The sequence below is a fragment of the Oryza sativa genome, chromosome 4, assembly GCF_034140825.1.
Source record: "Oryza sativa Japonica Group chromosome 4, ASM3414082v1".
Taxonomy (NCBI): Eukaryota; Viridiplantae; Streptophyta; class Magnoliopsida; order Poales; family Poaceae; genus Oryza; species Oryza sativa.
The window spans coordinates 16783179-16808666 of record NC_089038.1 but is presented as its reverse complement, the minus strand read 5'-3'; the positions used below and the strand labels follow the sequence as shown (position 1 = coordinate 16808666).

At 38.3% G+C, this 25488-nt stretch overlaps 3 protein-coding genes across 4 annotated transcripts; all 3 read right to left on the bottom strand.

Moving 5' to 3' along the window:
* Positions 1–2324: 2324 nt before the first annotated feature.
* LOC4335531 (40S ribosomal protein S27) lies at positions 2325–3800 on the bottom strand. The gene is made up of 4 exons (NM_001378505.1): positions 3714–3800; positions 3459–3560; positions 3346–3374; positions 2325–2635 (listed from the first exon to the last, which is right to left on the bottom strand). Exons 1-4 carry the CDS (start codon positions 3714–3716, stop codon positions 2509–2511), a joined length of 261 nt encoding a protein of 86 aa, NP_001365434.1. The 5' UTR covers positions 3717–3800; the 3' UTR covers positions 2325–2508.
* Positions 3801–5204: 1404 nt separating this feature from the next.
* On the bottom strand, positions 5205–12342 carry LOC4335530 (prolyl 4-hydroxylase 1). Its single transcript, XM_015781114.3, has 11 exons — positions 12038–12342; positions 11149–11196; positions 10787–10839; positions 9760–9825; positions 9475–9549; positions 8847–8921; positions 7646–7716; positions 7505–7556; positions 6704–6793; positions 5803–5895; positions 5205–5664 (listed from the first exon to the last, which is right to left on the bottom strand). Exons 1-11 carry the CDS (start codon positions 12108–12110, stop codon positions 5557–5559), a joined length of 804 nt encoding a protein of 267 aa, XP_015636600.1. The 5' UTR covers positions 12111–12342; the 3' UTR covers positions 5205–5556.
* Positions 12343–15314: 2972 nt separating this feature from the next.
* Positions 15315–19823, bottom strand: LOC107276095 (acireductone dioxygenase 3). 2 transcript variants are annotated; one of them, XM_015779592.3, is made up of 7 exons: positions 19445–19823; positions 18717–18837; positions 18432–18526; positions 16507–16621; positions 16262–16386; positions 15794–15864; positions 15315–15706 (listed from the first exon to the last, which is right to left on the bottom strand). In XM_015779592.3, the coding sequence occupies exons 1-7, from the start codon at positions 19688–19690 to the stop codon at positions 15628–15630; spliced, it is 852 nt and encodes a 283-aa protein (XP_015635078.1). In that variant the 5' UTR covers positions 19691–19823; the 3' UTR covers positions 15315–15627. The 2 variants fall into 2 exon arrangements, with proteins under 2 accessions (XP_015635078.1, XP_015635079.1); XM_015779593.3 differs by having other exon boundaries at positions 15794–15845.
* Between the last annotated feature and the right edge of the window lie 5665 nt (positions 19824–25488).

The window sequence follows — 25488 nt, the reverse complement described above, 5'->3', positions numbered from 1 at the left end:
ATTTCGAGTTGAATGTTTTGAATTTTGAAATGAAAGTTTTTGAATTTTGAGATGAATGTTTTTGAATTTAAGTTGACAATTTTGAATTTTTAGTTGAAAGTTTTTGAAATCTGATATTAAAGTTTTGAAATTTGATTGAAATTTTTGAATGCAAGTTGAAAGTTTTTAAACTTTGGGATGAAAGTTTTGAAATTTGAGTTGGAGATTGCAGAATTGAAAGTACGGGTGCAATTACCAACACTAATGCAAATTAGACTAGATGGAATCAATAACCAGCGCTAATCACGATTTTATATTGTCGTTTTCTTGACGTTCGTGCCCACCAGACCCATGTGCAGGTGACGAGGGTCCACCACGCGGCACGACTTAGAGAAGTTGCGTGTACAAGCTAATTAGCAAAACCGGTGTGGCGTGTCAAATTTTAAAAATAAGTTTTGAAAGAGTTAATTTTTAAAATTAAAAAAAGGTTCAAAAATAAAAATCACCATCAGCATGGACTAACGAAAGCTCGAGCTATGGCGATGGACGGCAATACCAACCTACCAGGCCTAGACTTGCCCCCATGGTGAGATGCAGCGTGCCTCCTTTCAACGACTCCAGGGCGATGAATAACTGCATTCATCCCACAATTTCAATTTTAGAGGATTTCAATCCTATAGTAAAATTTTTATGAAGCCCTTTAAAACAAATGATTGGATCCTATCTAATCCTTTAAAATTCCTATGGAATGGACAATTCTATAGAGATTTTGGAGGAAATTTAGCAAGAGCTTCAACCTCTTGCTAACTTTCCTTTGAGTCTATGTCTCTCATCCAATTCCTGTTGTTTTCCTGTGGTTCAATCAAACGGTCATTCCTTTGTTTTTCCTGCGTTCAATCAAACGGTCATTCATGTGTTTTTTCTGCGTTTTGCAATCCTCTGTTTTACACTTACATTCCTATCAAAATCCTACGTTTTTCCTATTCCTACGTTTTCTCAATCCTGCGATTTAAAGGGGCCCTTAATTGCTGCAAGATTTTGCTTGCTTTGGTTAGTTTTTTTTTTCGGCATAAGCTCTTATCTCTTGGAGTCTTGGACTTGGATATACTTCGATATGATTTTTTGTGTAGTTAGTAATAAGGGTTTACGATTCCGACATGCCCTTCCGTTTCAGTCATCGGCGAAATTCGGAATTTCGTGAAATCTGATAAAAAACCGGTAAATTCCAAACAAATTTCATAAACAAAAATTTGAATACAAATCCCTTAATTTGCCGAAGTTCTCGAAAACCAGTCGTTTTTGACGAAATTCCGATCGGTAATTTGTCTCTTTTTTAATTCTTTATTATTATTTTCTTTCTTGATGTAAGTTTCAATAAAAACACACAATACATCATTTTTTTCGAAAATTTATATCACAATTGGTTCTATGAATATCATAGTATTTATAAGATTTTGTTTGATTTTTCTTTTTTTATCAATTCAAATTTGAATTTGGATGAAACTCCTCGAAATGTCAAACGGTTTTTACTTTCGAGCCTCATCAAAACATCAAAATTTCACGAAATCCGACCGGATTTCGTCGGAATCGTAAACCCTGATAGTAATACCGTCTTCACCACAGCTCGAGCTCAGGAAAATGACGGAAAAGACAAACAGAAAGAGAAGAGCCGGAGTAATTCCACATACCAGTGAAAGAGATAGGAGGGAGACCCAGGGCCGGTTATAAGGGACTGTTCACATTGATGTTATTTTCACCCATACCATTTTTTTTAGCAAAGTTATAAAAAAAATTATCTACGTTTAGTTTATTACCAAATTTAGTAAATACATAAAAAATTCTGTCAAAATTTTAACAATATTACCAACTTGCCAAAATTTAGTAAGGTTTATTTTGGCTACAATCTACCCTAAACTTTTCGAGACCTAGAGCAAAATAAAATCATCCAAGAAACCTGACATCAAATTTTATTTATTCAAATTGGGGTAAAACACAAATATTGCAACACCAATCAGCCCCACCACGTAGCATTTGTATTGACGAAATTAAAGGTGATAAGTTACAGACTGTTACCTGTACACAGAACCCAATCACTAACTACATGGTATAAGATAAACAAACCTATCTGTACAACATGTCACCTGTATATCATACAAGTGTAACATGAAACTTTGTGCCCTTGATGTCATTCTAAGAAGGAAATGCATGACAATATATCCAGGTACTTGGCACTGTAACAAAATATTTTGCAGCTAAGCAAATTAGTCTCATGAGCAACGCAAGGCTAAAACCAAAAACCAAAATCTTGGATACAGAGAGAATTGAACAAGGTGGAGGGGCACGCATTATACGAAGTAGCTTTCTCCAGCACAAAATGCAAGATACATAACGCATTGCTACATCATGCAGGGCAGTAAACAGGTAGGCATAATTAACAAAATTTATGGAGTACACATCAGGAAGGGTAACGGGATAGTATTGTTCAGCAGGGCATTTCTGTCCCAGTAACAACAAGCCACACAGCCTAACCTAGTCGCTCTTCCGGCGGAAGGAGCAGCCCTCCGTGAGCCTGGCCTTCCCACCAGTAGGCTGGCAGAGCACGGTCTGGCAGCCCGGGCACACAACCACGGTCTGGGAGTGGCTGAATACAGTCGTTCTGCAATCACCGCAAGACATACAGGTTAGAAGATGCCAACATTAGATCAAGATGTCTAAAGCAAAGTTAGGCAAATTATATTGCTTAGAGATGGCACCAATTTCTGGTTTCTTTGAATTGGTTGATCATCAATACAATTATACAAACAAGCCGGATACATCACAAAGCAGAATTGGACATTTCAGATTTGCCATTCTACAAAATTATGTACAATATTACAAGTGCGAATGATGAATTCATGATCACCTCAACGATTGGGCGACCTATGGTGTGATTTTTTTTTTCATGTACATCTGATTTAAGTCCAGATTATCAGGGGTTCACGGGGACTGGTCGTTTTGGGGCCAAAACATGCCAAAAGCACTTGACTGTTGAAGCGATAACAAGAGCAGTATCATCACCACGCTAATTTCCATTTCTTATCTAGGCTATCCGACTTACTTACAACACAACGCATTAACAATGCATACCAACAATAAAAGAGCGATGGTTTCACTTGCTAGAATCAATTTCATATCTAAGACTACTCTGCAAACCAGTTCTAATTCATATCTAAACCTACTCTACAAACCATCCTTAATCATAACTAAAATTAAAAACAGTTTATCTCAATCTTCACACATCAAGCATCAAAGGGCGGTAACAAGTAACATAACAACAGAAAAATTAACAATGGAGAGAGAGTGAGCGGATCAAGAAGAAGCTCGTACATGTTGAAGCAGCCCTGGCACTTGACATCCTGCACACAAGGGCAAAACTCAGCAGTTAGAAGATTCTTGCCGTGCAAAGAGAATTCATCCACACATAGGGCGGCGCGTAGTACCATGAAGAAGGAGTTGGGGGACTGGACGAGGCGCTTCTTCTTGTGCTTGAGCTTCTCCAGCTCCGCCGGCGGGTTAAGCAGGTCGATGTCGTTCGAGAGCACCTGCTCGTTCCCCCAAACACAAACAAACAAACAAACAAAAACCCAAAAATCAATCGCGGTTATCATTCACGGATCAAACGAACGGCGCGCGCAGCCATGCGAGGCGGCCGATTCGAGGGATCGAGATCGAAGCGGCGGCGGCGGCGTACGTACCATCTTGAAGTTGGAGACGGCGGCGGCGGCGGCGGAGAGCGAGGTGGTGGCGGCGCGGGGGGGAGGGGGGCTAGGGCTGGAAGAAGAGGGGGTCGCGCGAGATAGGAGGCGATGGATTTTATACGTGGATGCGGTGGATCTGGACCGTCCATTGGATGATCGTTGCATCCTGGCCTTCCGTGAAGCTGCGGAGGTCGGTTTGCTACTCAGTGTGTTTGATGTCTTCCTTTTGCGTCACCGCACGCGCAACACCACACGCTTACACCTTGTTTAGGATTGCGTTTAAAGAGACGGAAATCAGCGATAATTTTGGTCTTACTCTAGCCCTGTATATGCGTAATATTTGTAGACACTGGTATTTTGAATCCTGGTGGGTGAAGTCAATGCAGGCTAGTTTGTAACATAATTTTAGTAAGACCAAAATTATCGCTGATGTACTCACGACTCCACCACCATACCACCTGCGCTTACCTTACTCGTTGTCTTCTTTGAAATGGAGGATTTTTTTTGGAAGATTTTTCTTTTTGAGCAATTGAACTAATTCTTGGTAAATATTTCTGTAATATTGCTATGATGAAAATTACCGTTCAATAAACGGAGAGTATTTTTGTTACTCAAAAATTAGAATTGGATTGAAGTTGTAACTTGTAACTGATTGCATTGTCACTCGGGGATGGAATCCCATCAGATTCCAAGAATTTGCCCCGTAGAACTTCAAAGGCAATCAAAAACCAGATGTGACTTTATACGATTTGATGAAACTTAATTAAGCTTTGTAAAATTTAGGGTATGATGGTACATTAGCCAGCAAATATTGGCAAACCTAATTTTCGAAGTTACTCTAAGGCTGAGTTCTTATCTCTACTTTCCCAACTCACCTCCCTCGTTTTTCGCGCGCACGCTTTTTAAACTGTTAAATGGTGCTTCTGACTGCTGTAATTTCTCGTAGAATTATAAACTCCCCCAAATAGTCCAACTTTTTATCTAGATTATAAGAAACTAACTACCAATCGGCTACTCCTCAGTATATTAAACTCTCTAAATATGCCCGTAGTATCAAATCTTGGGCAAGTCTTAAACATACCAAATTTTTTGGTATGTTTTTGGCGTTGGCAAATATTGGCATCATAACTACAAGGCAAAGTACTATTTAAGTTACCAACTAGGTAGGACAATTTGAATTGAACCAAAAGAGCCATAATATTAATGGTTGACCTATTATGACGCAAAGAAGCTTGGAGTTCGAACCAAAGCTCAACCATAACTTGCCCTTAGGCCTTCTTTAATTCTCTGGAACCTTATAACTTTTATGGATTTCAGTTGAAATTGAACAGAATTTCAACCAAGTATGAAGTATCACCTTTCCTCTTCCAATGTCCCAACAGGATCTCATATTGCCGTTCTCATGGCATCACAAATTGCCGGCTTGAACTTTTTACTCGACGATTCAACTGACTTTCACAAAAAATTGATAACAACACTCGGGAGCAGTTTCCAGCGGACGGTTCACTGAACCTTGATTATGATTTGAAAATCCATTTCCAAAAACCGTGCTAGTTTTCATTGTTATATAATTGTACATTATATGGAAAAAATAAATTAATTCGTTTTTTCCCCATCCAGCGCCTGTCCCAGTTACCACCTTGCTGAAGCCGGAAGGATAATAACAGTGGTGTGCGGTGCTAAAATTGCCTACGTAAAACGAAATATGAACGTGGGGTTATTGAACTTTCATATGCTTGCAAGATTCCTGAAACGTTTCATTACATATAATAGAAAGAATATAGCTCCATATCTGCATAGCCAGAAATTAGAAGGCATCATTCTTCGCCTCATCTTTCGCTCAAACAAATTCTTTTTGCCTCATCCATTTCGTAGCTGACCATTTCTCCCCTTCCAGAACAGGGCACCCACCATGAATGCTGTTTGAGTCTGTTTCACCATCGAGTCCCTGAAACAATCAAATTAGCATGGAAGCCGAAGAAATTAGTTGACTAACGGAGCACTGACAATTTAAGAAAATATCTGGATCTAATGACAATGGAATGTGTTTTGGTTCATGCTTTATCTAGAACAAATTATAACACACCATGCTCCAAAATAGCACAGCATCTCCTTTGTTTGGCTTGACACATAATCCTTTGACCATCTTCCCGCCACAGCTACATTCACCATCTCCTGCCTGGAACAGAGGTGATAAATTCAGAATATCAGGCAAGCACACCACAAATCATATAACATAAAAGCTAAACAAAGACGGATGAAGCAGCCCCACGACATGTTACATCATGCCATGTATCAGAAGATGTGTAAACGAGGAAAGAAGAACCTAAGGCTGGGAAAGCATGGCTGCAAATTGCTCATGCAAAGGGTTATTCACCTAAAAATGAGATTCAAAGATAATTTGAACTCAAGGGCCTTAAACATCTGACAGATCAACTATGAGGCCAATTACATATTGCGTTGTTCTTAGGATTGCATTCCACATTGCCAATGCAGTTATTGTGGCCATATGAGAGCACAGAGGTCGAGTTGTAAGCTGATGTTACCATAATCAACACAACCAATTCCTCCAGTGGATTCAGTAGTTTCCCTTGAAGCATGAAAAAGTTATCTGCTGGTACAGCTATGACTTAGGAGTATGCCAAAAAAGAATGGCGCTTTTGTTAGCCAGGAAAAATTTTTCCAGACAGCTACAGTGCTCAGTGATAACCAATAGTATACTAGTATCACATGGTTTGTATAGACAACAGATACATGTTCATAAATTGTTTCAATAATTTTTACATATTCAAGAGAAACATGGAAATAAAAAAGATAGCGTGAATGTGCTGCACAACAAAGAGTGGCACTTGACCACATTTTGTGCTGATAAGATCCAAGGAAAGAACTATGGCATAAATGAGCAAACATAAGTAAAGCTGAACCAGAAGAAAAATGTACAGAGCTTTTGATATTGTAAGAAGCTATGTCAGTATAATTCAGCTAACCTGAGGAAAATGGGTTTCACCCCCTTCAACACCATCAGTCAAATACATCAACATTGTTGCAACTCGCTGGCCCCCACGTTTGATGTTGAACTGCAGATTAAATATTCATGGTTTTATTGATTTTTTTTTTTGCGGGGGATGGTTTTATTGATTTGCATTGCTAGTTAAATGAAAAATGCACTCTTGGTCTCTAAGCTTTTCAGACTATAGTTCCCACTAATCCACCCTAAATTCAAACCCAACTTTATTACATTTTCTAACATCAAAACTCGTCAAATCAAACCCCAAAGTAGATCTTGTGGGCATTTTTGCTTGACGTGTCATCTTAGCTGGCACTTGAGCTGGCTATAGATGATGATTTGGATAAGAAAATTCATAAGACGTTTAACATGTTAGCCACCTTTTCCTCTTTTCCCCTTCATTGTCGACAGAAAGAGCTGAAGGGCCAAAAGTGGGCTTTTTCCTTGGTTAAATGTACTACTACTACTACTACTCCCACTGTTTTTAAATAAATGGCGTTGTTGACTTTTGGACATGACGTTTAACCATTCATCTTATTTAAAATTTTAGTGCAAATATGCAAAAATATAAGTCATGCTTAAAATACCTTTAATGATAAAACAAGGAATAATGAAATAAATGATATTTACATAGCCTTTTTGAACAGACGAATGGTCAAACATCATATCCAAAAGTCAACAGCGCCGTCTATTTAAAAACGGAGGTAATGACTAGCCTAGTGACGGCAAAGGAAACTATAGCTCTCTGCTCTCCATAGCATATAAAGGGAGTTCAACTTACAGTGTCAGAAAAGTAATCATGATGTGGCCTGTAATATTGGCTTGGTTCATACCTGTAGTACTTGAAGTTAGCTTGAAAATGATTGATTAATAATCAAGGCAAAGAACTTAGGGGAAAAAATACTGTCGGTTATTCTAGTACCGTAATACTTGGATGAGTTCTCCATTTTCTTCAGGTATCTGAGAGTACACAGAAATCCTCTTCTCTATAGACTGGAGAAAGCAAAGCAAACATTAATGATAGAAGAATGAAGTATTCAACTACTAAGGTTTAAACCCACTGACACAGATTTCAGTCGAACATGTGACAAGGGCAATTTAAAGCAATGGATGATGCATTGTTGGATAATTTGATAGCATAATTAGGTAATAGTGTCAGCAAAAGCCAAAATTTCCTGTGAAATTATCCATTAACGGTGCATTAAAATGCACCGTTAAAATTTTTCAGGATTACCACAGAAATATAACATAAATATATGTCAGCTACTTCTGTATTGCAGTAGTTCAGGGAATTTGTCAGATTTTATACATTAAGTGAGTAGTTGACATTGGTGGAGTAGGAATAAACACAAGCTACATTTTTTGTTAGAGGGACCATGCCATAAAAGGAAACAGTTTGATCCATAAGTACCATGTCAGGAATCAGAGTTTCATTGCCGCCAAAAATATTTCTAAGTATATGTCATGTGCTGTTGCTGGTACTTTTGGCAACACGAACAGAAGCTACAAATTCTATTAGCATAACTTTTGCATTGATACAAAAGGTATGTTAGTTCTACATAACCTTTTAGGTCCATGGTTTTGGTTTTATTTTGACGTTGTAATAGACAAATAATAAATAATCGCAAAATTATATCAGTACCAAATTTTGGTTCAATTTCTAAATAGGATGTACTAGTACCTTAGTTTGAATCTAAAATTAGGAGCGAGGAAAATCTCATACATTCTTCTTCTTTTGACCTAACAGATAAAAGAAAAGGACAAAGTAGTTAAATGGCAGTCTAGGTGTGGCCCATTTTGTATGTTGATTTTAAACTAAACAATGCAGTCAATTTAGGAAACGAATGATAATATCATTTTTTATGTCAAACTTATGAAATATGAAGAGAAGATGACCCGTTTCTAGCCACCCAATAAACATACTCTTGTATTTGTGGTGTCAAGTAATGGCAACTTAACAACCAATTAACACCCCCCCCCCCCCTCACAAAGTAATTTGTTGCAGTACAGACATATCCTGAGAAGACCAAGTTATTTCTCTCAACAGTATAAAGGGAATTTTTCACATGAAGCAATAAGCGGCAAGGAGTAAGGCACCTACAGTTGGGGTATGATGAACGGACCTGAATGACTGGTAACTTTCTTTCTTCAGAACTCACAAACATACCAGAACTTGTACGGACATTACTTTTAACACCCTGTTCCACAAAATATGCCAAGTTAGCAATAACCGAAATATTAAAAGGACATGAAAAATATTTCCGGGGTTTCAGAAATAGAGAACTACAAAAAAACCCAATAGATGAGGGTTCTATGATTGCCAACAGCAAAATCCTCAGAACCATTTGAGAAATATGAGCTATAAATAATCGTTTAATAAACATTACGAATGGTTCCATAAAGCAGATCACACAATAAAAAGAAAAACCTCAGTTTTCTCTCCAAAAAAATAGATCGTATTAATGCTCAAACTTTTTTTTCCTCAACCTTGATGAAGAGAGGAATGTTGACACAAAGGTTTTACAAAGATTTAGAAATAGAAAAAGAAAGAAATACATTATCAACTATCATCTGAACTTTATAAATCTACTAACTTTATAGAAAATAATAGCTATCTAATATTTAGATACAAAGAGAATGTACCTTCCACTTGCTATGAAGTAGAAAGCAACTATTATAGAAAATAATAGCTATCTAACATTGAGATACAAAGAGACATTCCACATTCTAAGTATAAGGCAAGAAATGTACCTTTCCTGTTGCGACATCCACTACAGTGGAAATCTGTAGTCTTGGTCTAGCAATTGATCTTAGATAATCACACTCCTGCAAAGATTAGCACAAGTATACTCAGCAACAACTATTTTGGCCATTGTCCACCAGATTGGTGGTTTATGCATATAATGTTGTTGCCTGGGCTTACAGTTTTTCTTTGGATACATGCAAATAGCAAGGGAAGTATATGCCTGAGTCACCAAATACAAGAGCTGATGAAAAATATTTAGCAACACCAAACTACAAGAGACAGGGCCCAACCTCAGAACTAAGAAAGTTATGGAAGACAATTATCCGAGGTGACCAGCTGATGACTTCAGGCTTCACCTACAGATTATGAACAAATTGAAGTCATTAGATTTTTTGTGTTTTGAGCCTGCTACAAATTAAGTTGCAAAAGAAGACTAAAAAAGGTTAAAAATAACGTGCTCAATTGCCCATACAAAGTGAAACTGATAAAACACACCATATCATGAATGGATGCTCATTGGTCAACAAAAGATATACAATCTTGCAACAAAGAAGAACAAAATTTTTATTTCAGCTTATAGAGGCTGAGAGAATGTTCTTCCATTTTTTTTAAAAAAAGAAAACAATTTCAGTAGATTCTAAACCCTGTCAGAATAAAGGTTTAGAAAAGTTCCTACATCTCAAGCTAAACCTCACAACAAAGCTTTACATGGTTCTACATCTACATATAGAGCTATATCCTATTTGATCAATCATTAAAAATTTACATCTATTATATTGATAAAAGAAAGTTCTAAGAACCTATTCCATATCACAGTTCACTTCATAACTGCATGCATAATCAATGGAGGAACCATCATACTTGACATTTCATCTCTGTTATTTTCCAACCAATTGCATATGAACCAAATCAACTTGCTAGCCTTTTTGCAAATTAAGCAGTTGATAGATATAATTTTCTTTTTATCATGTAACATGATCAAAACCCAGTTAAATTCCAGAGCACACAACACAAGATGATATTGAAAATGAACAGACACACTTTTGCGCATATAAGAAGCTCATTTTTTTTAATAAATATCGAAATTGGAAACGAATCAAGTCAATTTTATCTGGCCACTTGTAGAAAATAGACAAAATATATAAAGAAGTAAACAAAGCTAAGACTAGCTTTCCACTGTCAGTTTATTCCTCAAACTTGCCTAATAGACTTCAAATCCCCAAATTTATCTGATGTTTGTGTTGTAAATTTACAAAAAAAATTATTGGCATATATACAGATTAGGCCTCAAGCATTTCAGAAAGTAGCATTACATACCAATCCTAGACGGAGAAAAGCTGCTTCTTGATCATTCTCCAAATGTGTTACATCTGCCATGCAGAACGCCTCACGCTTGGTTACACACAATCACCGAGGAAAGACTAGTAAAGTGTATAGCATGTAATTGATGGTTCTCTGGATTTTGATTTACTCAGATGCAGGTATGCAGCCCTATGCTCAACTGAATTGCTGGCACTAAAAAAGTTTTTCGTTTGACATGGATTGAGCAATAACAAGCATATGCATAATGCCACAAAAGACAAGTACAAGGTTGTTCCAGTTATATTGGAAGTAGAGGGAGGAGAAGGTGCACGCATGTATTATTAGAATGCAATAAATAAAAGGGAGGATAGACATACTTGAGTGATCATCTATCCGGCGGAAAAACGCTAACTGAAGTAAAGAGCCTGAAATTGTGTAGAACAAAGCAAGATGAGACAATTATTTCATTGAAGCAGCACATATAAATTTGTACGCGACCAATGGCAATACTAATTGAAATAAAGTGCCAAGGTTTGCAGAAAAGGGAGCAAAATGGAAATAAACTATACTCAATGACCCAGTAGGCCTAATCTTTCGTCCAGAACAGATAAAACTAAAGGCAAATATAGTGTTTACTTGAATTTGCTAGGACACACTGTGCTGAATCGGATGCTCCAGTACCATAAGACCGTGAACACCTGAATAAGTACAGCTTAATTATTTCGACCGCTCATATGTTGAGCTACGGCATGCACCACCATGTAGGCTCAAACTTAAGTAGCTTCCAGCTAGTGATGCGAGACCAGAAACCAGACCAATCAAAGCTCATTAGCAGTAGCACACCAACTAGCCCTTACCACTGGCTCACACACAAGTGACAATGGCTGGCATCCCTGCGCCCATCATGAAATCCATGCGGATGGCAACAAGTCAACAGGCACTGGGCCGCCATGCCAAACACTTGCCATGCTTCCACTGCAGCCGCAGGAAGCCACGAACTGGCAAAATTTTCAGGCTATTTCCCATCAAATCCAGCAAACCCAAGCGTGTCAGATTCAGCCCTCAGCCCAGCACCCCAAACCATCAGTCGCCGACCAAATCATGGCCACAGTGAGGAACACAGCCCCCGCCCCCAAAAAATGCATCAACCAAACCAACCAAGCGGAGCACCCCACGGCGGCGAGGCAGAGCTCGCCCTGATCCCCAAATCGACACGGGCGCGTGCTGCTCCTCCTCAGAGCTAGCTAGCCGACGACGGCGACTCACCTAGGATCATGCCGAGCGTGACGAAGGTGAGCAGCGGCAGCAACCGCCGCGCCCGCGCCCGCGCCATCCCCATCCCCGCCGCCGCCGCCGCCGCCGCCTTTGCTATTTTTGGCGAGAAATCCCGACGAATCTCGGCGGCCTTGGTCGACGACCTCGCCGGAGTCGGGCCGCGGCCCGGTCGCCTCGGCCTTTTTTTTCTCTTTTTTTTAATGTTTTTTTTGCCCCCTTCCCGTGTCTCTCGCGGTCTCTTCCCCCCGCACGCGACTCCACCACGTCAGCACGAGTCCGAGTCGAGTAGCAACTCCACTCCACGCGACCACGCGACCCCGCTCTTTATAAGCAGCGGCTCACTCGCCACGTGGGCGTAGCCTAAAGTACGGCACTATTATACGTTGTACCTGCAACACGGCGGTGACGGCAGTGATGGCTGACGGCGAGGGTGGGGGCATGGAAGACTACGCGGCGTGGGTGGCGGCGACGATATTCTGCCGGAACAACAGCGACTACGCGCCAGAGAACCCCGACGGCCCGCCCCCGCCAACGAGGACGCTGCGGTGCACCTACCGTCGTGGTGGCGGTGAGGATCGGGACTCGTTGTGCGTGCTACATCAGCTGGATGACTGTGACGATGTTGGTGCGCTTGGTGATGAGGGGTGGGTGTGGCCGCGGAAAGCGATGGGTTCGGTCGTTGAGGTCGTCGTGCCGAGCATGCGGGAGCACGGAGTAGGGGCATACCTGGGGTACGTGAGGTGGCGGCGTATGGTTAAGATGTACTCACGTTTCTTCTTGGAGCAGTATTACAGTGAAAAAGGATGATAATGATGCAAACGGGTCAAGCCGTGCACATGTGTATCATTGACTTATAGACTCATTGACTTTATAATTAAATTTGGTATAGAAAATTAGCAGGTAATTAATCCTCTTTATTACTACCCGATTTCTTTAAAACCAATAGAGATTTGTAACATGAATCAGTAGACATTTCATGTGATATTACGTTCAATTCTTACATAACTACACATATTACTACCATGTTATTGCCCCTCGACTAGTATCGTAATTTTAAATTTTGATCATCAAAAATTTTAAATGATTAGGTTTTGATTGTTTGCATATTTTAGAATTTCATTCAGGATGCAAAGATTAATATGGTATACCTTTAACTTTTAAAATATATTCTTCAAAAATATGGGTGAACCTAATTAAGTTTGAAGATGAATAGTATTTAAAGACGAAGAGAGTATGTGTATCTATATATCTATCCATAGTAACTTGTACGTTGTACCACATATTTTTACCATGGTTGTAAAGTTAGACTAGCAACAACATACCTTTTCACTTTGGACCATTTATCTTTACGAATTGTTTCTCTCGGGCCTATTCTACCTCCAGTGGTCCAATTCAACATCTCTCTTCTCTCCCTCCTATGTCTTCCTCTCCGTATCGCCAAGCCAAGCCATCAAGGATGAGGCCATCAGCTACCATCAGCATGAGTTCAAGTGCGAGTCCAAGTCCTCCACCCAACCTGACACAATCCCATGCTTTTTATAAGCGGCTCACTCTCCAAACTCTCCAGTCGCCACGTAGCACAAAGTACGTTGCGTTGCGCAGTGGCAATGGCTGATGGTAGTGATGGCGTGGACAAGTACACAACATGGGTGGCGGCGATGATATTCTAAGATGGCCTTTCGTTTCGGGCTCTAGCGGAATGATGGTTTTCGTGAAATCCAGTGGAAAGCCGATAGATTCCGAACAAATTTCATAAACCAAAATTTGTATACAAATTACTTGAGTTTACTAATAACCTCGTGAAAACCGGTCGGCTTTGGCGAAATTCTGAGCGAAATCATCGGAATTTCAATCGGTAACTATAAAAAGAGGTAAACTGATTTTTTTCCTTTTTAATTTGTTATTCTTTTCTGTCCTACTATAAATTTCAGTAAATATACGGAATACATCAATTTTTTCAGAAATTTATATCCTAATAGGTTCTATAAATATTATACTATTTATAAGATTTTATTTGATTTTTTCTTTTTTTATCAATTCAAATTTGAATTTAGAAACTCATTGAAATCTCATATGGCTTCTACTTTCGAGCCTCATCAAAACCTCGAAATTTTGGAGGGGCATCTCGGAATTGTGAATCCTGGTGGTCGTGCCAAGCCGGCGGGCGTACGGAGTAGGAGCGTATCTAGGGTATGTGAGGTGGTGGCATACGCGATCATGATGTACATGCGTTTCTTCGTGGAGCAGTACTACGGCGAATAAGGATGATGATGATGATGCGGCAAACGGTTCAAGCTATGCATGTGCATATCATTGACTTATTGACTTTATAAGTAATGCGGTACAGAAAATTAGTAAGTAATTAATCCTCCTCACAATCCGATTTCTTCGAAACCAAGAGTGATTCGTAAAATGAACCAGTAGACAGTTCATGTGACATTATATCCTGTGTTCTGACATCAATAACATATTATTGCCTCAACTAGTACTATAATTTTAAGTTTTGATCATCGACAAATTTTAAATGGTTGTACATTTTACAGTTATATTTAGGAATGCAAGATTAATAAGAAATGCTTTTTAGGTATGCAAAATATTACAATCGATGATAACCATGGGCCATATGATTCAACCTGTTTAGTGACCCCCTCTCCTTCTACCGTTGGACCCGATTGCTTAAGCTTAAGGCTGTTGGATCCGGTTGATCCAAGCTTAAGAACTACTTCCTCCGTTTCACAATGTAAGTCATTCTAGCATTTTCTACATTTATATTGATGTTAATAAATCTCGATAGATATATTCATTCTAGCATTTTCCACATTCATATTTATGTTAATGAATCTAGATAGATATATGAATGTGGAAAATGCTAGAATGACTTACATTGTGAAACGGAGGGAATATGTGAATCCGCCGCTCTATGCTTAATTAGAGGGTACAAATCTAGTGACAAGTGGTAGTGGAACAAGGGCGATGGTGCCGTGATGGCCATTACAATCGTGGCAGGTATGCTCAAGTACTTGTATTTTTTTAAGGGTATCAGTTATAATAATCTGTAACGGTTGCTAATACCTAGCCGTTATAGATGAGGTTTCGACGTCACCTATTACCTCTCATCTATAACGGCAGGTATGAATAGGCCATTGTATAGCCGTTACTAACAAGAGTATATCTGTGTATAACGTCAATTGACAAATCCTGAAATCTAAGGGTTCGTAATTCTGAGCCGCTATATATAGATAAGGGTTCCTTTGATCAATGGAATGTGTATCAGTTGACATACCCATTATAGATAGATTGTTTTGAAATGTTATACATGAGGAGGTCTACAGTAGTGCAAACACTTGCATTGGAGCAATTGTTCTACATACATGATACATTTTTTTTAAAAAAAAATACATACATGATCCATATATATCTTGTCGTTGCTTGATCAAGAGATCAAACATTGGCCCATTGCACCCTATCTAACACCACCATCTTAATCACTTCGCAACATCAGTTGACGGATGCAGAAAATCTAAAATTTATTAATGATGAGGAAAGATGGGTATATATTAATGCTATTTTCAAAATAAAAATTACTCCATTTTTGAGCGAATTCGATGCAGTTGTCCAAATCTCGGGGTCCTGTTATGCAGCGCTTCTAGATACTTCTTCCTGAAGAAAAAAAAAACAGAGGGAGGGAACAGGTTAATTAGCTTAGATTAACCCCGAAATTTATCCCTGCATAGTGAAATAGAGTACCTTTCAGGCAGATGATCATGAGGACGATTGTAAGCCGTCCAATCTGGCCCACCTGAAAATAAACGCATGGTCTGTAAAAACCCAAACAAGAGGCCCCCAGGCCCCATCTGTCAGTTAATTAATCACGAAAGGATTACTGAACTGCAAGGAATTCTTTTGATACCCACTCAGAAACAAAAGAAAATGACTACAAATATTTGAAAGGGTACCATGTCATGATCATGGTTAGGATAAAATTGTTGTTAAGGACCAAGGGGAATTTGCTGACCAACTATATATTCGCTCTTTATGAATCCAATAGTAGAGATATTTGTCATCGCTTTGGCTATTTTCGGAGCTAATGTGATGCAGTTAGCACAACTACCTTCAAAAGTTAAATCTGATAAAATCTTGTAGAAATAAACCAGAAACCAATCAGATTACATTTTCTTGGTTCCATTAATTGAAAATTCTATGCCCTTTAATTACCTTTATGTAGTTGTTGGTATCAAGTGTGAAGCGGTGATAGATGCCGGCTGGCACAACGATGAGTGCCCCTTTCCTCACTGAAACCCGGACCCACTTGTCATTCTCATCTCTCACATCGAAGTAACCTTCATTAATTCCAAAATTCAAAATCAGCAATATAGTGAAATAAAAAATTTCTTTGTTTTTTGAGATGAAAGGTTTCGTTATAACAAAAAATCAAGGTAAAGTAAATTGTTCGCACATACCACTACCATCAAGACAATAGCGAACTTCTTCATCTGTGTGGAGATGTTCTTCGAAGAATCTCTTGATCATCACCTCATAATTTGGCATTTTCTCTGGGGTCAATTCAACGATGTCCTACGAAAATGCAAAAAATGCATATACTTAAGTTCGATTTTTTAGATTGGATAATCGATTGATCATTATTAGCCATAAGTAGGATTACAATCCATGGCCATTGAGATCTAACTAGAGCTGGCCCAAATTAATCACAGCTTTGCTGCAAAGAGAAACTATGTGGGTGTTTAGATCCCACCCAAAATTTTACACCTGTCATATCAAACGTTTAAACACCTGCATGAAGTATTAAATATAGGCTAAAAAACTAATTGCACAGATTGCGACTAATTTGCGAGACAAATCTTTTAAGCCTAATTGCTCCATGATTTGACAATGTGGTGCTACAGTAAACATTTGTTAATGATGGATTAATTAGGCTTAATAAATTTGTCTCGTGGTTTACTGATGGATTATGTAATTAGTTTTTTATTAGTGCCCGAACACCCCATACGATACCCTATATAATACCCGATATGACACGCCAAAACTTTACACCCTTGGATCTAAACACCCCCTATGATGCCTTCCGAAAGAGGTAAACCACATTATTATTATTTTTCTTTCATATAAATAATAATGAATGGCATATGGATATGCCAAAAAATTAAGTGATAGGACGTGGATTTACTTATTAGTATATACTAGTTGATACCCCGTGATTTGCTATGTGATATGTAGATGAATGCATGTTATACATTATATAAATGATAGATGTATACATTTAAATAATATGAAAATAATGATTTGACATTGCTTGTATATCAAGTTCTAAAAATACAACAAAATTATAAATAAGATGCCATGCTTGCATGGTATTTAAAATACTCTAGATAATAATATCTCCATTTTTTAATATGTGAAAAATCAACGTTTTACCATTCATCTTATTCAAAATTTTTGTACAAATATAAAACTATTTTAAGTCATACTTAAAGAACATTCGGTTATAAATCATGTCACAATAGAATAAATCATAATTACATACAATTATTGAATAAGATGGATGATCAAACGTATTTAAAAAAATCATTGGCATTATATATTAAAAAATAGAGGGAGTAATTGCTAGTGGCTGATAATGTTGCACATTTAGATGTTAAGTTTTAGGAGTTAGTTGGTATCAACTATATAGATAGTATAGATATGTAACAACAAGGTAATCATTTCAAAGCTTCTACTCCCTCTCATAAATATTTGACATTTACAACAAGATTTGATCTAAATTTTAAAAGTTACACCACCAACTTCTCTAATACTTAGTAACAAAAAAAATGACATGTATATATTTATCTTGAAAAGGGCTATCACAATACCACCATAAACTTATTACTCCATCCGTCCTAAAATATAACAATTTCTAGCATTTAGAATTTAATCTAAGATATAACTATTTCTTCATCAATATTCTCTCCCAACCAATTACAACCCTCCACCATTCATTTTTTCCACATACCTCCACTTCTCAACCAATCACAACCTCTCCCCATATAATTCTACCTATTTTCTTAATAACCGTATCAAACTCTAAAAATTTTTATATTCTGGAGCAGAAGTAGATTTGATAAACTTATTTAAAATAAAATAGATGAACAGTTTCAATAGTTTGACCAGTTCCTATCGTAAACATCTAATATTTATGTCTATATGAGGAGTATATTTTGAAAGCAGACAAAAAAGAAAACCTAATTTAGTCATGCATGCATCTTTTTTTAAGTAAATATTGACCTAATAGCAAGTATATTTTGAAAGCAGAAACAAAAACTAATTTAAGCATGCATATGCATCTTTTTTTAAAAGTAAAGATTGACCTAATAGCAAGAAGACTAACCATGTGCAAGTAGCCTCTCTGTTCACGCATTATCTTAAGGTTCTCATCGTGCTCATGGTTATCTGCATCTAATCGCATTGCAACGAGTCCGAGGTCTGCAAATTGCAAAAAAACTAATTAAAAACTCGTCATCTTTGTGTGTACACACATACATACACACTAGTGGTAAACATCGCATGGATATCGGCGCCACTGGAAAGAAATTAATTAACAAGCTTACGAGGCTAAACAAAATTAACCTTTTTTAAAAAAAAGCTCGATAAATATGTAGATAAATATATATACCAAGCAATTTGGCGAGAGGAAGAAGATCATCAGGCTGGCGGCGATGAGGAAGCCTCTGGTCTTCCTCCGCGTTGTCGTCGTCGTCCATGTACCATGCTTGCACAACTTCCTCCACATCATTCTGTGTCAAATATTCGGCAAAATTTTAGGATGATATTCGCGCAACAGATCACCAGAGCCCTTAGAGTTTGGTAGCGACAAACAGGGTTTGAAATTTCTCAAAAGACAACTTGCGAGCCCATTTTGGTTTAAACTAATTTTTTTAATCACAAACGTATTTGTATAACGGAAAATTGAGCCGTTATATGTATGTATATATAGGTCCCATTTGGATTGCTTGAGATTCTGCGAAGCAACTATTATCCTATCGAATAACTATCCAATAAGAATCTCAAAATGTTAGGTTTTCAATCTTCAGAATCCATGTAAAAATCTAGATTATTTGAGATGCGAAAGATTCCTAAAGAAATCGTAGTGCGTGCGGGGAAACTCCCTGAACATGCCATTGTGTCGTGCATGGGCGCGCTCACCAATGTCATCTAAGAGCACAAAAACCCGAAGAAATCCCTTTGCTCGAACAATTAAAAAAAACTTTGCTGCATTTTCAGTCAATTGGAACCTAATTTAACCTCTCATTTTCCCCAAAAAAAAATTTAACCTCTCATTTGAGTGATTTTTCTTTCTTACAGCAATTGAATTTGCGCTAATTAAGTACGTAATTAACGTACCTCGGAGCCACCGGCGACGACGGTGGTAGGGAATCCCAAGCCGAGCTGGGAGAAGGGCAGCTCGTCGTAAACCAAGCTCTCAAGCCGCCTCTCATCCGTCTCTCCGCCATTGACGCCGACGAGGTTAGCTTCTGCTGATGATCTTGGCTCCAACACCAGGAGAACGAGCAGAAGAAGAAGCAGCAGCAGCGGCTTCTTGGCGATGAGCATCATCAATGGTGATCTTGGCTTCTTGGCTTGCATCATCCTTTGCTGTCTGTGGATTATTGCCTTGGGATGATCGAATTAGTAGCCATTTATAGAGAGAGAGAATTCACGATTCATTCATCATTAGTTGACGAGATGAGCATGCGCGAGCTGCGAGAGGTCAATGTTAATAGAAATTGATTCTGATTGCATCGGCGCGTGCAGTGGTTTTGGCCGGTGGGAAATCAATCATATGTCGGGATGAGGATTTAAATTACTGCTTAAGTGGCCCAGTTGTGGATTTGTTAATGACTTGAAGTTGAAGGTAGTAGAAGCGGAAACTCTGCATTAGGGCCGAGTTTAGTTCTAAAATTTTTCTTCAAAATTCCAACTTTTCCATCACATCAAAAACTTTCCTACACACATAAACTTCTAACTTTTCCGTCACATAGTTTTAATTTCAACCAAATTTTTAATTTTAGCGTGGACTAAACACACCCCAGCTCTAGTTCTTGCTGCTGCAGAGGAGCCATCTGTGAATTAGCGCAAATCTGGGCCCTTCATTTAAGAAAGGTCGGTTGGACCTTGTGAGAGAACAGTATTGTTTTACATTTCCAGAAAAAGACTAGCGACTTGGTTCTACGTATACGAGTGGACGATTGAAGTTGATAATTTTGGGGCCGGTTTTATGTGAGAACTGTATTTCGTCCTTAAATATAAGGATTTTTATAAGTTGTTAATAAAGATTAAGGTTGAGAAAAGAAAAAGACTTATATTACTCGTTTAGTCAGGGTTGGTTGGAGTTGAGATGTAATTGGAAGTAGTGACATATGAGATTGATGGGAGCAAATAGTACTTTATGAATATTTGGATAAATTTCAAACACTTGGTATCCTACATAGGGTAATTTGAGAACATTAGAAAATACATGTAAATATAGATATATTTTTAATCTCAATGCGCAGTAAATATATATGTAGGACTTATCGTTCGTATGTGCACGTCCAGGAAAAGAATTCGTATGAATTCAAGGTCAAAGCTTCATTTTTATTCTTTATTTGATCACCTGATTAATTAACCAAACATAGAGTTAAAAATAACAGGGGTGTTCTGGTAAGCCTCTTCATTGCTTCAAATGGATTCTCTCGTAGATCATGTGAGCCTCCTGATTGGTTCAATAGTATCCAGCGGTGTGTTTTTTTAACCAGTTGCATACAACGATCCTTGCTATTTTGGAATTTGGATCATGCGACTCATTCCCCTTTGAGATATATAGCTTGGTGCTTTCAACTATAAAGAAACCAGTAAAAACTAGTAATCGGCTAGTCGTTCGCTTATTAATTTACTGCATAAATTTTGAATCCAATTTTTTGATTTGAAATCTATTCTTGCGCTGGTAGTTTTGTATTCAGTTCTTAGTGAGATTTGGACACAAACATTTGGCTAATGCACGTCTTATTGAGTGGATTTTAGAGAACCCTAGGTTTTACGGCATATCTATCTATCTATTATATACTAAAAGTTTAATAAACTCCCTACAAACGCTCTGAAGCCGTCACGTGACGCTCCTACAAACATCTCTAGATCGCCACATTGCACTGTTTACATTGCACTGTTTAATCTCATCATCGATTTTCACTTAAATTGGTGGACCCTGTATTTTAAACCATTAGATTGAATGTATTATTTAAAAAAGGTAATGATTTCCTCCTGTGGGCCGGAAAAGGGAAAAAAAAAAGTATTCAGTACGTTATGTACATTTGAAAGAAAAACGATGAAGCTTAATTACCTACTGTTCATCGGACGAGAAGAAAAACATAAGCACAGACTTATGTGATAAAAGCGATAAAGTAAAGGGAAAAAAAAGAAGTTATAGAAATTATGAGAAAAAAAAAATCAAACTGTTGATTTTCATTTAGAATAGTCACCGGTAATTTAAAACATCATATCAAAATAAAATCCCTCTCCCCTCATTTTCTCTTTATTTTTTCTTCTTTTTCTAATTAAGGTAGTTATTATGAGATATGCACTATAACTTATTATTGTAAATGGTTATATCTTTCCTTGCATGGAGCATCGAGCTGTCTGTGCAACGTTCAAGCACTAATATTTTTTTACGGACAATATATACATTGATTTTACAATACGCTTGAATGATTGTATTTTTTAATTAAATTAATCAATGAGCTAAGTCATATATTCACTCTATTTACTATGTTTTTATATAGAAATAGGCATCCGATGGGTCATCTGCAATTATCTCATATCTAATGGGTAAAAAAAAAGCTGTTTGAGATATAGTTACGGGATGTGAGTTCCTTTGTTACAGGCATAGCTGGTGGCCAATCGTCAGATAGTCTAAATGATTATATATAAATAATAGATAGCTAAATGATTATATTTTTAAATATATTCAGTTTTTAGTTTGATCCATATAGGCCTTTCTTGATATATGATAAATATATTTTTAGACATGAATCCATATCCTTTCCGTGATAACTAAGCAGCAATGAAACGTTATATAAAAATTGACAACATATATCGTATCATCATCTATGAGGTGTCCATTACAACACCTCTATGTCTTCACATTTCACATATAATTTTTTTTTTAAAAAAAACCTATTTTTTAGGGGAAAAATGCATATGATCATCGGTTTTATTTAAATCGATCGACCCTTCCCTCTCCGAAAAGCTCAGGGTTCTCCTCTCCTCTTCCCCTTCCTATTATTTAGCTAAAGCCCATTAAACTTCCTATAAACACTCCTAACTGGTCACATGACGCTTTAATAAATTAGAGAAATCATAAAAATTATGAGGAAAAAAAACATCTTGCCCTCGATTTTCACTTAATACGATGGACCTAATATTATACACCATTAGATCTATCTTTAAAAAAATCCAAAACCCATCTCCACTGCCTCCTTCCTCCCGGGGCTCCTCCCACGGTACGTACATCCCTCCTTCTTTCCTTCCTTCCTTCTTTTAATTTTCTAGCTAATAGATTAATAAAAAAATCGTAAAAATTCTAATAAATGTTTAGCGATTATTCTTTTAAAAATTGATGGACCTATTAATCTTAACCATTAGATCTTCATCTAAAAAGAAAATCTAATACATGCATCCTCACCGCCACCTCCATATGTGCGCACCTACGTCGTAGTTGAGTTCTCCCTCCACCCTCCTAACTCTCCTCTTCTCTCCTATTTCTTAAGCTAATTGCTACTTTTTAAGTTAACACTCAATCTATCAAAAACTAATAATCAGATTTCTAAATGATCATAAATATCAAGTTACATTTTTTCTTATTTTTTTGAATTATTGTGTCATTTATAATTAAATACATAATTCGAGATCCATATACATAGCTCAAACTTCTAATATAAATGTTTAAGATCAAATTTTTAAGCCCCATATTAAACAAATATTAAATTTAGATCCTTTAAATGCCCCTAAAATCATCACGTGGCAATCATACCAATGCCCCTAAACCAACATGTAATTATAATCACGTGTAATTATCATCATGTGTAAAATTCACAGAAATTATATTAAAAAAAATCTAACCACTGCCTTTTCAATATTTTCAATCATTAGATCTAATCTTAATCTTAACCTACTTAAAAACTTCAAGATGATTCCGTCCACCATTGCTTAATGATGCCAGCCATGATTCAGCCACACATACTCCACGTATATGTTCTGTTCATGAGAGAGAGCACGCGCGATTCTAACTCAAATTAAAAAAACACCACATCATTTGACTCGGCTCACTGAAAGAAAAAGTCGAATGAAAAACATCTTACTTTTAAGTTAAAATTAATTTGTTAGACCGGTTTTTAACAAACTAATACATATGCCCGTGCATCGCGCGGGCTACCTTCCTAGTGTATCATAAAACTCCCAAGTACGACCCTGTTTAGATCCCATCCCAATACTTTACATCCTGTCACATCGAACATTTGAATACCTACATAAAGTATTAAATATATGCTAAAAATAACTAATTACATAGATTGCGACTAATTTGCGAGACGAATCTTTTAAGCCTAATTGCTCCATGATTTGACAATGTAGTACTACAATAAATATTTGCTAATGACGGATTAATTAGGCTTAATAAATTTGTCTCACGGTTTACTGACGGATTCTGTAATTATTTTTTTAGTGCCCGAACACTCCATACGACACCCTACATAATACCTGATGTGACACGCCAAAACTTTACCCCCTGTATCTAAAACACCCCCTATGTATGGGTTATGTTTTGGTGCGCACCATCTCAATCTAGCTGAAGCGACGCACACCTGCCTTCCTTGACCTTGCCGCTGCCGAAGTTCCAAGTGAGTGCAAAGACGGTGGTGATGGGCTCTTTCTGGTGGTGTTTGGATCCAGGGACTAAAATTTAGTCCATGTCACATTGGATGTTTGGACACTAATTTGGAGTATTAAACATAAATTGATAATAAAACTAATTGCATAAATAAGTGCTAATTCGCGAGACAATTTTTTAAGCCTAATTAATCCATAATTAGCAAATATTACTGTAGCATCATATAGGCTAATCATGGATTAATTAGGCTCAATAGATTCGTCTCGCGAATTAGTCCAAAGTTATGAAATGAGTTTTATAATTAGTCTATGTTTAATACTCCCATATGACATGGAATAAAAAGATTTTTTACCCCATCCAAAGAGGGCCTCAATCCCATCTCCACGGCTCAGGACAGTGGTGGTAGATGCGGTCAGACTTGGCGTTAGCAAGCGGCAGCTGGGCTGGCTGGTGCAGTTGTGGCGCATGACATTTTTGCCACTACCAAGGGTGTAGAGGGCAACGCCCAGGCATTGGATCTGGTAGGGCATCCCATGGGCTGTGGTGAAAACCGTTGGAGTGGCATACTAGTAATAGAAGTTCGGAGGAGCGGTTGCAACGACGGCGACCGAGTCAGGATGGAAACGACGATGCAGCATCGGCACATAGAGCGGCGCCTATGGGTAGATCTAACGGGGCGTCGACGAGGAGTCAAAGACGACTTGAGCGGCGACAATCTGGCATGGCCGATATGGAACACTTGCGATGGCTGTTGCAGCAGAGGGATGGTGCTGCGACAGTATGACCTTGTCTCCCCTTCGCTCGTACTCGGCTGCCTGTGGTGTATAGTTGGCCAAAAGACCCGTAGCCCAATGGTCCGGCCCATAGAACAGAGATTTTTGGCCTGGACCGCATGACACCCCTCGACTGTTGTTGGACCTGTGTCGGCTTGGCCCAACAAATGGGTCGTGCCTGGGCCTCTTCCTCGGCAAGATGGGCTGAGTTCGACGTTTGTTGCCACGTGGCTAGGGATGTACGGATAATTTCCGAATTCCGACCGTGTTTTCGGATACGGATCGCTTCGGTCGGATTTTTTTCGGATATTTTCGGATTCGGATACGAATTCGGATAGTTTTTCTTGGAAACGGATTCGAATACAGTAGCGATGGTATCCGTCAGAACTCGGATTCGGTTGCGGTTGGAAACTATCCGGACTTTTTTTGCCGGATATCCGAATCAAAATCAACAGCCAAATCCAAATCAGCCACATTAAAAATCGAAAAAAAAATAAAAATCTCAAAAATGCCGAAACCCTAGCTCACCGCCGGCGACGCCATCCTCGTCGCTGTCGACGTCGCTCGAAGCCTCAACAGCCGTCCTTGTCCTCGTTGTCGCCGTCGCCATTGCTCGCCGCCGCCGCCACCAGAGCCGCCCCTCCCATCGTTGTTGTCAGAGCCTCCGGAGATCCCCCGCCGCTGCCATGCCGCTCACGCCGCGCCGCGCAGCTCCCGCCCGCCGCCGCTGCCGCTCCCGGCCACGACCGGCC